This window comes from Gymnoscopelus microlampas (genome assembly GCF_963454915.1).
Source record: "Gymnoscopelus microlampas genome assembly, chromosome: 14".
Classification (NCBI taxonomy): Eukaryota; Metazoa; Chordata; class Actinopteri; order Myctophiformes; family Myctophidae; genus Gymnoscopelus; species Gymnoscopelus microlampas.
This window is the reverse complement of record NC_139951.1, coordinates 1,465,922-1,480,568: the sequence shown is the minus strand read 5'-3', so window position 1 is coordinate 1,480,568 and position 14,647 is coordinate 1,465,922. Positions and strand designations below refer to the sequence as shown.

The 14,647-nt window shown below is 44.0% G+C and overlaps 1 protein-coding gene across 1 annotated transcript in view; it reads right to left on the bottom strand.

The window, feature by feature from the left end:
* LOC311059736 (limbic system-associated membrane protein-like) overlaps window positions 1–14,647 on the bottom strand; it is a gene marked incomplete at its 5' end in the record, with an annotated part of 159,693 nt that overhangs the window by 52,973 nt on the left and 92,073 nt on the right. The window contains 2 exons of the mRNA XM_084077777.1: window positions 2,040–2,127; window positions 3,304–3,448. Of these exons, the coding sequence (XP_083933903.1) occupies window positions 2,040–2,127; window positions 3,304–3,448 (233 nt within the window). The remainder of the gene's footprint in view (window positions 1–2,039; window positions 2,128–3,303; window positions 3,449–14,647) is intronic.

The following is a 14,647-nucleotide window of genomic DNA, read 5'->3' as shown; positions in this document are numbered from 1 at the left end:
TACAAAAATGCCTAACGTGGGCCAAATGAACCTAAAACACCTGTGGGCCAGATTGTAAAATGCCTAACGTGGGCCAAATGAACCCAAAACACCTGTGGGCCAGATACAAAAATGCCCAATGTGGGCCAAATGAACCCAAAACACCTGTGGGCCAGATACAAAAATGCCTAATGTGGGCCAAATGAACCCAATCTATACTCGGCCCATATGCGGCTTGCCATCATGTAACCGGTGCCATCATTGCCAGACCTGGCTCACATCCGGTCCACATACCACTTGCCGGAGTGATATTCTGCCGGAGGTCTGCCAGACTGCCGGAACGAAAACGGCATTTGGGCCAGACCAGTCTGCATAGGTTTTGCTATGTGGGAAACCTCTCCCAACCGCAGAGCCAGAATGAATCTCGTGGGAATTATAAAACAAGTGCATGGAAATCAGTGGTGGAAACTCAAGTACTGTACTTAAGTACAATTTTGAGGTACTTTTACTTAGTACTTCAAATTGTCTAAACTTTTACTTCTTCTCCACTACATCTCAGAGGAAAATATTGTACGTTTACTCCACTACAATTATTTGAAAAACATTAGTTACTAGTTACTTTGTAGATTTTGATTATTATTACAAAGCATACATTAACCACTTCAGCCCTAAATACATTTCAGCCATTTGAAAATAGCAGATCTACAAGCTCACAATGCGTCGCATCGCGACGCATTGTGAGCTTGTAGATCTGCTATTTTCAAGAGACTTTTGTACTTTAAGTATATTTTGATACCAATACTTACGTACTTTTACTCAAGTAAATTATGAATTCCGGACTTTTACTTTTACAGAGTATTTCTACATTGCAGTATTGATATTTTTACTTAAGTAAAACATGTGAGTACTTTTTCCACCACTGATGTAAATCGGCCAACAGTCTGTCTAGAACACAAGAACTTCTGTTCTAGCAGGTGGTGGTAATAACCAACCAGATTTAAAATGCCTGAATAGTCATAGATAACATTGGGGTTTGTAGAAACTTGTCTCAAGTTTCAAATACAGATGAAAAAGTTCTCCTTTTTTTTGCCATGAGAAATTATTCATGTATGTACAACTGCACAACAACACAGTGTTCTATAAAATCACAACTAACTCATTTATCAACTGCAATGCAGCTTGTCATTCCATAGTGTGTTGTAACTATTCACATCTATAGCTGAATCTGTAGTGTTTATAATGGCTTAAAGGTCAATGATTACTATCCCAATATAGAGCTTTAACCTTTTAACACTAAAGCTGCTGTTTTAAACTGCATTTGCTGCACCTTTAATTCCACCCTGCCTCTTCAGAGACCGCGTCAGTGTGGCAGTGGCTCTGTGTGCTGTGTTGCTCTCCAGCAGGGGTGGGCAACTTTGATGATGGAGAGGGCCACTATATTTCCACACTCACTCCAGAGGGCCACATTGCATATACTGTAGGGCCATGTCACACAAAAGGTGCACAAATAGCAGTTCTACAAGCTCAAAACTTGTAGATCTGCTATTTTTGCTATTTTTGAATTGGAATTCAGATTTTTTTTTTTGTGCTATTTTTTAATTGGAATCCTGAAAAATATCCTTTTTATTTCATTTCAAATGCATTTAGTTGTACTTATGCTAACTTTATGAACTTAAATACAAATACATTGGACATAAAAATACAATTGAATTCTAATACTAGTCATAAGCTACTAATAATAGACTGAAGTAATTAAAGTGGGTCATGTTTGCAATTGTAACAGCTGAAATCAATGATATACCAGTATTCTGATATTAACCTGCGGGCCGCATTAAGTGAAGGTTGGGGCCGCATGTGGCCCCCGGGCCGTCATTTGCCCATGTATGCTCTCCAGGGTATTTGATCCTGTCTGTGTAAAAAAAAAAGCTGTCATGGTACTGGGTCACAGCACATCCCCCAGTTCCCATGTCACTAAAATGGGGGTCCGTGGCCTATTGCTTATCAAACCGGGGGTCCTTAAAGTGAAAAAAAAGGGTGAGAATCAGTGAGGTAGACATTACCTTGTACAACGAGGTAGACCGTTGAGGTCTTAGGCTGCTGTTTGGTCTGTATGGTACATGTGTAGGACCCCTCATCATATACATTCACCTAGAGAAACACAGAGAGGAGAGGAGAGGGGAGAAATACGTCAGTGCACCTCAAAGTCCTGCAACGGGCGGGGTACCCGCGGATATCGCGTTTGACACGTGAAAAAGGGTGAAAAATATACTTTTATAAGTTCACGGGGACGGGCGGTTCTGAACTAAACACGGGTGGGTAACATTTTATTGTGTAACTTAACACAGCACAACGGCATGAAGCACGCCGGTCAGTTATCTTAACTCACAAAAACACATTGAACATCCCGTTAATCCTTCAAATTAAAACCATCTGACAATGTAAACCAGTGGTTCTCAAACTTTTTCATGTCAAGGACCCCCTAATTGACACTTATTACCCCGCGGACCCCCATTTGAAAAGATATGCCAGGGACCCCCATAAGAGAAGGTTTTTACGGCTCTCTAGCAGTGATTCTCAATCATTTTAATTTCAAGGACCCCCAGTTTGACATGCATTAGGGCTACGGACCCCCATTTAATGGCATTTATACCTCTGGGACCCCACTTCACATTGTAAAATCATCAATGTTAATGTAACTCTGAGAGTGTACAAATGGAACCAAATGGACCCGTCAGGGTCCATTTGGTTCCATTTGTACACTCTCAGAGTTACAGACCCATGAGGGTCCATTTGGTTCCTGTCCATCATTTAGCTGGGGACCCCCTGGAACCCCCTCAAGTACACCTCGGGGTCCCCGGACCCCACTTTGAGAACCAACGATGTAAACAACGACACATGCGTACTGCCGTATGTCCGCAGTGCGCGCGTGTGGCTAAAGCTCGCTCCTCCGTCTTCACTTGACTTCTGAACAAACCTGACCACTGAATGTACCGCTATTGTTGAAGGCTGCTATCTTTTTCAACACATTTCAACACACTTCTAAACTGAGTGACTGTCTTGCAGGCTATTTACATTTTACTTTGGTACTTTTGGACGCGTGCTGCACGTGAATGTGCGAGTGGTGCGAAATAGCACTGTGTAATATATTTCTGTTGGTCTTCCACAAAGCGAAACATGCACGTCCTATGTGTTCATTTGAAGAGGAAATTCCACTATTCAAGAGGCTTGGAGTTAATGTCGGGAGTGCCTATATATTGTTCTCTAACTCTACCTTGTGTATGTAAAGTACATTGTTCTCTATAAGGTCATGCTGCACTACTGTACCTTCTGTATGCGTAGACTGTACTCCAGCATTCCTTTGGTCACCAGGTCTACTCGGGGGTCCAGGGACCACTTGTCCTGACCAGTGAAGATGATGTTGGATCGATTGAGCCAGGCCACCTTGGACACTTTGTCATCCACATAACACCTGTGGACACAGAGAGAGAGCAAGAATAGAGAGGTGAGGAACACTAATGAGAACGAGGAACACTTTGAGTCTCGTCATTACAGGACAAAGATAAAGACCGAAAAAAGGGCAGGTCACTTTTATATATTTATATATTCTGAGGTGTTGAGGTATTGAGGTGTTGAGGTGCTGAGGTGTTGAGGTATTGAGGTATTGAGGTGTTAAGGTGTTGAGGTGGGTCTGATACTTTTTGTTCTTGGTCTCAAGTCATTTCCTCTCTGGGAGAGGCGTTAGAAACAACACTGTCAAGTTGTAAACTTGACATGACAGGTGGTTTATGGATGATCTAGGTCTAGGATCAGCCACAGAAAATATTAAAAAGAAAAGAAAACAACCCTCAGTCCCAGCACATGCCTGGGTAATCTATCCTCTCTAAACACATGCCAACAAACTGCAACACATCCAAGGCCCGAGGAGTTTGTGAATTTACATGTGAGGCGCATCCGCTGTCGTCTCACATTACACCTCATTTCCATTCCCATTGATTCCCACGTCTTCTCACATTTACATTTATTCATTTAGCGGTAGCGTTGCCATGCAGCTACAGGCGAGGTGTGGCAACGGCTTCCGCGTTTAGGCTTCCGAGAGCGCACAACAAAGTGGAAGAAAACAAGAGGATACCGCTGTCTTTATCCATCAGGATACGCTCACTCTTACAGCAGACTCTGTATTTATCATAGATATGTGGGGGGTGCAGAGGAGGGAACAGACGGAGGAGAAGAAAGAAGAGGGGACGGGAGGATGGATCGGATCGGTTTGCCTTCCGCAGCATTCACAGTCTGCATTAGGTATCAAAAACAACATATTTTTTCATGCAAACACATTTTGTTTTGTTAGCATCAGAATCAACATTTGTAAACACTTTGTTTAAAACAAAATTATGACTTGACAGAAAGGCTACAGCTTCCCCTCCGGGGATAATGAGGATTCGTGCCGGCTAATCACCTCGAGAAATGTTTGGTGACAGCGGTTATTAATTTACTGTTTCCCCAGCGATATGTACAGGTGACTCACTGTACTTAATGAATGGACACAGAACATGCTGTGTTGTGGTGAGACCCCAGACCCTGGTTGGTTGGTTTGTTGGTTGGTTGGTTGGTTGGTTGGTTGGTGGAAAAGCACCATATGTTTTGTTCCCAACATCTTGTTGATTGCTCCTCTACAGTGTAAAGCATTGGTTCTCAAAGTGGGATCCGGGGACCCCCAGGGGTACTTGAGGGGGTTCCAGGGGGTCCCTAGCTAAATGATGGACAGGAACCAAATGGACCCTTATGGGTCTGTAACTCTGAGAGTGTACAAATGGAACCAAATGGACCCGTTAGGTCCATTTGGTTCCATTTGTACACTCTCAGAGTTAAATTAACATTGGTTTTACAATGTGAATTGGGGTCCCAGAGGTATAAATGCCATTAAATAATAATAATAATAAATAATAAACGTTATTTGTATAGCACCTTTTAATGACATGAAATGCAACACAAAGTGCTTTACAGAGCAAGAATACAGTTACAGTTACAACCAATTTAACAATGAAGCAAACAAAGATAAAATAAAATAAAATAAAATAAAGTAAAAGCAAAAGCATAGAACAACATTAAAATAGGCAATACAGGGGGTCCGTAGCCCTAATGCATGTCAAACTGGGGGTCCTTGAAATTAAAATGGTTGAGAATCACTGCTAGAGAGCCGTAAAACCCTTCTCTTATTGGGGTAATAAGTGTCAATTAAGGGGTCCTTGACATGAAGAAGTTTGAGAACCACTGGTGTAAAGTAGCTGTCTGTGCAGTGCCAGCGTGGACCAGCCCGTAGGCTGCTGCAGCTGACAGGGGTCTGTGTGGGGGCTGACAGATGCCTGGACCATGGGCTGCTGAGCTGGGTTGGTTTAACAGGAGAGCAGAATGGATGGATATGTGCTTCAGGGCAAGCTGTGTGTGTGTGTGTGTGTGTGTGTGTGTGTGTGTGTGTGTGTGTGTGTGTGTGTGTGTGTGTGTGTGTGTGTGTGTGTGTGTGTGTGTGTGTGTGTGTGTGTGTGTGTGTGTGTGTGTGAGGGGGGGGGGGGTAGGACCACGGGGCAGAGACAGTAATGAGAGAGATGTTGCCAAGCCTGACAGAAACAGCCACTCTGTAGCCTCACAGTCTCCCAGACGTCAGCTCATTGCACTGTGTACTCCTTTATCTGTCCTCCTCCTCTCTCCCTCTCCCTCTCCCTCTCTCTCTCTCTCTCTCTCTCTCTCTCTGTCTCTCTCTCTCTCTCTCTCTCTCTCTCTCTCTCTCTCTCTCTCTCCTGCTCTCGTTCTTTCTCTCCAGGTCATGGCAGGAGTCACATAAATATTTCATTCTGCCTTTTGGTCCACCTGGTGACTTCCATCCTCCTGGCCTGCTCGCTGTGTGTTATTGCCCTAAGCCTGGTGCAAAGTGCATTTGGAAGATGGTGTGTGTGTATGTGTGTGTGTGTGTGTGTGTGTGTGTGTGTGTGTGTGTGTGTGTGTGTGTGTGTGTGTGTGTGTGTGTGTGTGTGTGTGTGTGTCTGTGTGTGTGTGTGTGTGTGTGTGTGTGTGTGTGTGTGTGTGTGTGTGTGTGTGTGTGTGTGTGTGTGTGTGTTTGTGTGCGTGTGCGTGTGTGTGTGTGTGTGCATGCGGGTGGAGATTGTTCCGTACCAGCTGTGCACGAGATTAGCTGCTCACACAACAGTCAAGACAGACTCACGGACTGACTCAAGGGAGTGAAAACATAGTCTTTGTCAGACAACAACAAAATCTGAGTCCTAATTATGCGGCGAAAAAAGCTGTTTCTCTGCCCTGCCTGGAGCAGCCCCGTTAATCAGGGCAGGAAATGACTGTTTTGAGACTAGAGAGAGCAGACATGGCAGGGGAAAAACAGAACAAAACAAAACCCACAAATATAACATTTCAGACATGCAGGATTGCTCAGGTGTTGGTTGATGGAAATTAGAGGCGAGGGCCTGGCGACATGCAGCCCTAAGGCTTCAGGAGAGCAGCCAGCACTGTGTGCATCTTGTGTTTATATCATTGAATAATAGGCTCCATGCACAGCAGCCATATTGGGAATGAATTGGGCCCCTTCCTTACTTCCTTCACAGGTGTTACCAACAATACTAATTAAGGCTCCGTTCCATTTAGTGTAGCACAGTGGTTGTCATATTTTCAAGGACCCCCATAACTCTGAGAGTGTACAAATGGAACCAAATGGACCCTCACGGGTCCATTTGGTTCCATTTGTACACTCTCAGAGTTACACACCCACCATAAGGGGCCATTAGGGAACCAAAATGGAGTGTTTCTAGTGAGCCAACATGCACAATATCAGCACCCTGACCAGAATGGAACAGAGCCTTCATTAGTATCATTGGTAACACCTGTGAAGGAAGTAAGAAGAGGCCCAATTTCTCTCCAATATGGCTGCTGTGCATAGAGCCTATTGAGGAGGATCTCCACGACACGACCATTAAAGGAGGAGTTCACCCAAAAAATTACTTATTTTCTATCAATTACACACCCCATGAAGCCTTGATTTCATGGATTTATTTTTGTTTTTGTAGCATTCCTAAGACAATAATTTGATGACCGTGTGTATTTCCGGTAGGAGACACAAATAATCTACTTTGTGTCTCCTACCGGATACATTAGCCGGTAGGAGACGGGAATCAAATTATTAGCTTAGGAATGCGACAAAAACAAAAAATAATCCATGGATTCAAGGCTTCATAGGGTGTGCAATTGATAGAAAATAAGTCATTTTTTGGGTGAACTCTTCCTTTAAAAGCAGTGAGGACTGCAACAGAGAGAGAGAGAGAGAGAGAGAGAGAGAGGGACGGACGGAGAGAGGCACATGCAAAAAATAACGTGCACTGATACGCGTACATGACAATATCTGGTTAAAGATCACTGACGCGCTCGGGCACGCACGCGCGCACGCACGCACACGCACGCACACACACACACACACACACACACACACACACACACACACACACACACACACACACACACACACACACACACACACACACACACACACACACACACACACACACACACAATCAGGAGGGGCTCAACCTGGCAACGTGGCAGGTTGAGCCCCGCATCACTCCCAGCGGAGCCTCTTGGCAGCTGGTTACATATACAGATAAAACCACTGTAGTGAAGATCTATGGTGAGAATGGTACATAAATGGTAAATGGTGCATTTATATAGCACCTTTATCCAAGCTTTACAATGTGCATTACATTCACACACTGACGGGGGCGGAGGAAACCAACCTGCTCATCGGGAGCAGTTAGGGGTTCAGTATCTTGCTCAAGGACACTTCGACACTAAAACTCTGGAACCTTCCGTTTTCCACCTCCCCTGAGCCACTGCCACCCGAACAGACTGTCACCATTATTATCTCCATAGAAACGTTATAGTCTGTCTTCTCCTTTCACTGACTCTGAAACATCTCTCCTTGCTGTCAATCTCTCTCTCTCTCTCTCTCTCTCTCTCTCTCTCTCTCTCTCTCTCTCTCTCTCTCTCTCTCTCTCTCTCTCTCTCTCTCTCTCTCTCTCTCTCTACCTCAAATTGTACTTAAGTGCAGTACTTACAGTGCAGTACTTACAGTAAGTAAATGTACTTTACACCACTGTGTGTGCGTGCGTGCGTGCGTGCGTGCGTGCGTGCGTGCGTGCGTGCGTGCGTGCGTGCGTGTGAGCAGTAGTGGCACACAGTGACAGATAACAGAGAAGATAACAGAGGTCAGCAGCATGGCTGTCATTACAGACTCTCTCACTGCTACAAATTACTATATTGCTACTTATGTACTTATTTAATTACTATCATCATCATAATTATTAAGGACACTCGTCTCTCAGATCATTTAGACATCCTACCAGGGTTTTTCCGGGCTCAGAATTGGCCTTTGGGAGCTGACACATGCTTTGTGTTAAAAAGGAAAGGAAGAAAAGAGAGATGTAAGACTCCAGGGTAGGGCCCGACAAGCCTGGTGCTTCTCCCTAGCCCTTTTTTGGACTCTCGGACACTCCTGGGAAAATAGTGGTGATTTTTTAAATGTACCTCACTACTGCTGAAGAGAGAGGACTCTCGTCCTCTCTCTTCTCGTCCTCCCTTTGGTTGTGTGGGTTTGTGTCCCATCTTATCACTCAAACAGAGAGCGTCTCCTTTCAAACCCCAATGGTTCTAATCAGCCCCCCGCCCACAGGAGTGGCCCAATTCTCTCACAACTTGCTACAAAAATCCCTCATGAAAAACTATATAATCAACTACCTTTCATTTTCAACCTTCACATGTGTCTCCTTCTCTAATAATCAAAAAGTGCTATATATTTCATCTCGCAATTTACTTCCGGATGGTTCGTTTTGCACTTTTTTTGCCACATCGGTCACGGGAAAGAAATAAGCGCTGCCGTGGTCTATGGAAACGAGCCCAAAAGTGCACCCAAATAAGCCCAAAATCGCTTATACAAACAGTCAGACCTGGCAACGCAGCCTACGCCAATCATGCGTGAGAGATCTACAAGCTATGGGGCAGAGACGCCACCGTATCTTAGCAACAACTACAGCGCTCACTCTCATTGGTCGTGTCACGCTAAGAGCAGTCTCCAGACAATGGCATCGCAGACAGCTTGCTGTTACTGCTGTAGCCATCACAGTTAGTCCCAGCGACGACGGACAGGGCGCTGTGATAGCTGCCATGTCGCTAACGCTAACGTGGTTGTCATGCCTGCAGCGGCTGTGCAATCACTTTGTCAACAATGCACGTTCGTGTGGTGAATGTCAATATTGCTGCTCAGTTAGTCCATTGTAGATGGTGTATGTTTGTGTGTGTCTTCTGGAGAACTATAGCTCCACAGCAACTACAGTAACTAACGTAATGGCAGGACCGCCCCGTGCAACGCATGTTAGGCTGCATTATGGTCATGTAGTAATTTCAGATAATTTCGCTCCGATTACAGCAGTGCTTATCAACCCTTTCACGCCGCCCCCCCCCCGCCCCCCCCAAATAAACGTACTTGATCTGGGGACCCCCCCATTCTGTTTGACTCCGTTCCACAAGTACATATTGTGAAAATAGCCGATCTACAAGCTCAAAACGCCTCACGTTGAGAGGCTTTGTAAGCTTGTAGATCGGCTATTTTCTACATGACTGCCTCTTTCTTACATTCTTTGACAATGTGGCCCATGTTTTCATAGTATAGTTTGTTGACTACTTTTGTTGCAGAAATGCTCATTTCCTTTACTTTCCTTTTTTTATTGTCTCCGCCAGGCCGAAAGGCATGGCGCAAGACTATGTTTCACCCCCTGTCCGTCCGTCTGTGATAGCTAATCTCTCACATCGTTGACTTAATCGCAGCAAAATAACACCCCGATGAGTCAGTGAGAGCTGGATAAACGAGGTAAAATGTGTCAAAAGGAGTCTGTACGGCTGTCGATAAATGAACACATGACGTCGGTGGGAGAGGACATTGTGTCTTTTGGACAAACAGCAGCATCGTGCTGATGTTTGTTGTGTGAAGCAGCTTAATGTCAGAGTGTTTGTGTTGAAGCGCCTCAGTGCGGCTGCAGAGTTCATGTGCAACCTCTTCCAGAGAGAGACAGAGACACTAGAAACTCTGCTGGGGAAAAAAAAAACTGCTGGGCATTGACTTTCATATGGACATTGATCTACACACTGCAGGTATATCTGCTACACACACAACATCAAACTACACACTGCAGGTATGATGCAGCGTTTGCATTACAGCCAGCATGCCAGCGTAGTTCCCATATGGTTTCAAGGTGGGCTAAACCATATGGACCCCATGTCAGCAATGTCAGCGGCATCCACTTCAGTCCCAACTGCGATGCCCATGCAGGCTATAAGTAGCTTCTACCTGGCCCTTAGGTGGGCCCCAACTACCCATGTTTATGTGGGACCAAGGCGGGTCCTACCTGGGTTTGCCCATGCAGGCTTTAACTGGGTTCTACCTGGGCCCTAGGTGTACCCTAACCAACCACAGTGCAGTGCCCATCGCTCCAATTGTTGTGACGTCAGGGCTCTCAATACTGCACATTGGTGGAGGAGGAGGGGCCGCAGGGCGACCGCACACATCGCTGAACCAATGGTAGCCCACGGATGTTTCCTCTGGGGATTTACAATCTGCCCCTCTATGCCACATATCATCCGCACTACAGGGTCTTCACTGACCGAGCCACGGCCCCACTGACCCTCATGACGCTACGCCACTTATATGAGTTGCCAAGTGGCCGCGGGCGCTACGTGGGCGTGGCCGCGGGCTAGACGCGAGCCCCCGCGTAGCGGGGGCGAGCTTCTAGTTGGTACAATCGTAATTAACCCTGTACGGATTCACGCTCTAGTAAGGCCTGCCACTAATTCTACAACCGGGGACCCGCTCCCCGGAGTTTCTTTTATTTCCCACGTCACAGTCCATGGACTGTCACTACGGACCCCCAGCTGCGGCTCAAGACTGTGACTGCGGACCGGGCCTCTCCATGGAGCACGGCCGTGGATTTCTACTACACTGACTACACTATACCACTACACTATACTGTATATTATCTTAACATTCTTATATTATACCATTATATACTGCATACACATTATTGCTGTACTATATTATATTATCATATACTATCTTACACTATTATATGTGCTACTATTGTTATTGTTACTACTTGCACTGTATCTCTTTCTGTCTCTCCTCTGTCTCTCCCTCTCTCTCTCTACTTTCCCCCGACACGGTCGAGGCAGAAGGCCGCCACCCTAGAGCCTAGGGTCTGCCTGACGTTTCTTCCAGTTAAGAGGGAGTTTTTCGTTGCCACTGTCGCAAAATTGCTTGCTCAGGGTGGGATGTCGGGTCTCTTCTCTACATGTAAAGTGTCTTGAGACAACTTGTTGTGATTTGACACTTTAATAAAATTGAATTGAATTGAATTGAAAATTGCTTGAATCCTGATTATACTTAGTTGAGTGTGGCATCGTGCACGGAAAATAGCTGATCTCCAAGCTCACAACGCGTCGCACTGCGACGCGTCGTGAGCTTGGAGATCGGCTATTTTCGGCATTTTCACCAAAAGTGCCCTTTTAGAAAATTCAGCCCCTGCCCCTCTAACATTCTCTGCACGTCCCCGCATGAGATATTGAGATCTCGTCACAGTCTCCTTCACTTCAATCATTCAATCATTTCAATTATAAGCTTAGAACCCATTCTATGACTCAAATTGAACAATTCACATCCAGTCTTACACCCACACACACACTTGCGCATACACCCTTTTCTACCTTTCTCTTTTCTTTTTTTATTTATATCCATGTTGTATTTATGTTGCCTAATAATTTATTACATTTTCCTGATTAGTTTCCCAAGAATATTCATATAATATTCAATATGCAATCATTTATTGCAATACCAACTACGTTGATGTGTGTGCTTACTGAAACAAACACTACTGTATATGCAAATGTACTGCACTTGGCCAATTAAACTGTATCATTTCCCCTAAAGGAAACAATTCGACATCCCAGAATGCACTCTGGTCCCATTGACATCACGCTGTGGGCAACAAAAGCTCAGGAAAGAACCCAGAAACACAAGACTAAACACTTTAGAAGCAGCGTCTAAATGAGCCTTTTCTCTTCCCTAAAACACTTTGAAGTGAAAACATACATAAATGATTCCCAGCGGCGTCCTGGGAACATTAAAGGGGCACTTGGTGCTCACATGTTTGACTTGAGTAAAAGTATCAATACTGCTATGTAGAAGTGCTCTGTTACAAGTAAGAGGTGTGTTCCGTGTTCAAAATGTTACTTGAGTAAAAGTGCAAAAGTATTGGCATCAAAATGTACTTAATTTTTGTATGGTTCCTTTGTTTGTACATTTTCCATCACTGAATTGTTTTTATATTCCCTGTGCATGTATTGTATTTGTATTGTTAAGCACTTTGTAAACCTGTTTTTGAAAAGTTCTATATAAATAAAGTTTATTATTATTAAAGTACCAAAAGTAAAAGTACTAAAATGTTTGAAAATAGCAGATCTACGAGCTCACAACGTGTCGCATCGCGATGCGTTGTGAGCTTGTAGATCTGCTATTTTCAAATCGCCTAGGTATAAAATGAGGCTAAAGTGGTTAATGTATGTTTTATGATGTAATCATTTATATGTACAAAGTAAAAAGTAACTAAAGTTTCCAAATAATTGTAGTGGAATAAAAGTACAATATTTGCCTCTGAGATGTAGTGGAGTAGAAGTAAAAGTATAGACAATTGGAAATACTCCAGTAAAGTAAAAGTACCTCAACATTTTACTAAGTACAGTTCTTGAGTCGTACATTACACTTTAATACACTGCAGTCAATGTTAGACTGAAGCTCCACGCAGCTTCAGTCTGATAATCAGGCTAAGACAGAGAGGGAGAGCTATTCAGCAGAGAGTGTGTTGGATGATTATATAAGACAACCGAAGAGAGAACAGAGAGGAAAGCACACAAGGAGCTTTAGATTGTCTCAAATAATGTTATTTAAACTCTCCAGCCACGTCCCTATAGAAGCAGATCAACTGAACTGGCTGCATGGTTTGATGTCTCCCTCAGTCTCACATGGGTTTACTACTGATCAATACACTTGATCTGGATTTAGACCTCACATGAAGAGCAAAAAGACTAATACCGTGGAAAAAGTACTCAAATTCTTTACTTAAATAAAAGTATCAATACTGCAATGTAGAAGTACTAGGGCGCGCTCCCACCGCACTTTTATTTTACCTCTGGGGCAGAATCTGCCAATGTAAATGTGTGGATTCACGCAAGAGAGGATCTTTCCGCCTGTCACGCAGACCGTGCGTTTATACGCTCTATACGACTTGTTCATTTGAAGCATAAAACTGCTGGAGGCAGGAGCCGATTTCCCCCCTCTGTCCAATCGGGTGAGTCGAAGGCGGACCGTCCCAAGACTCAGGAAGCACCATGGTGCTCAAGGCAGAAGGCGGTGCGGGCTACGGGGAGGGTCCTGAAAGTGAGTGACAGGTGCGTCACTCCCGTTTTTTAGAATCCGCTGGCTGCAAAAAACTGTGGCCGCGCACAACCTGCGTTTAACGCTAGCCGACCATGTTTTGGTGGGAGCGCGCCCTTACAAGTTAAAGTCTGGAATAAAAAATGTACTTGAGTAAAAGTACAAAAGTATTGGTATTTGTACTCAAAGTACCAAATGTAGAAAGTACTCATTATGCAGAATGTCCCGTTTCACAAAATTTTCAAATGCATAAAAATCTTTTGAAAACAGCAGATCTACAAGCTCACAATGCATCGCATCAGCTCTCATCAGCTCACACATGGTGAGCTTGTAAATTGGCAATTTTCAAATGGCCGAAATGTATATAGGGCTGAAGTGGTTAATGTATGTTTTGTAATAAAAATCTAAATCTACAAAGTAACTACTAACTCAAGTTTTCAAATAATTGTAGTGGAGTAAAAGTACAATATTTGCCTCTGAGATGTAGTGGAGTAGAAGTAAAAGTAAAAGTACTGAACATTGGAAATACTCCAGTAAAGTAAGAAATACCTCAAAATTGTACTTAAAATGGCGGTGCCATGGTTTTGCACGTTTTCTGTTTTTCATGTGTCTATGAGGTTGATATAACTTCATTAAGCCCCCTGGTGGTGTTTTTATGGTGTTTTATGTCTTCTCTGACTATTTTGAGTTTCTACCTGGAGGCTGAAACATTGAGGGTCAAACGTGCCAATAGAAAAACAGCACTTTAATGACACAGTAAAAATATACCCTCCCCCTCATTATCATAACACAACAGGTGTGGGCATGAGGAGGAGGAGGGACTAGGACAGGTGTGTGGTGCTAAGGTGGTGGAGGAGGTGCTAAGGTGAGAACCAGGTATACTTAATGAACTGGAGGCGTGTCCACATAAAAACATAATTTTAACACTTTCTGTACACTTTTTTGAAAAAAATATTCCTCCTAGTATAACCATAATACCTGATGATTATGTTTGGGGGGGGGGGGATCACTGAAAATCACGGCACCCCGTCTTTAAGTACAGTACTTCAGTACAAGTACTTAGTTACTTTCCACCACTGGTTTTAAATGAAGGGAAAGGAGGTTTCATGCCCTTTTTTAAATTGAGAAGTTTCACTGGGA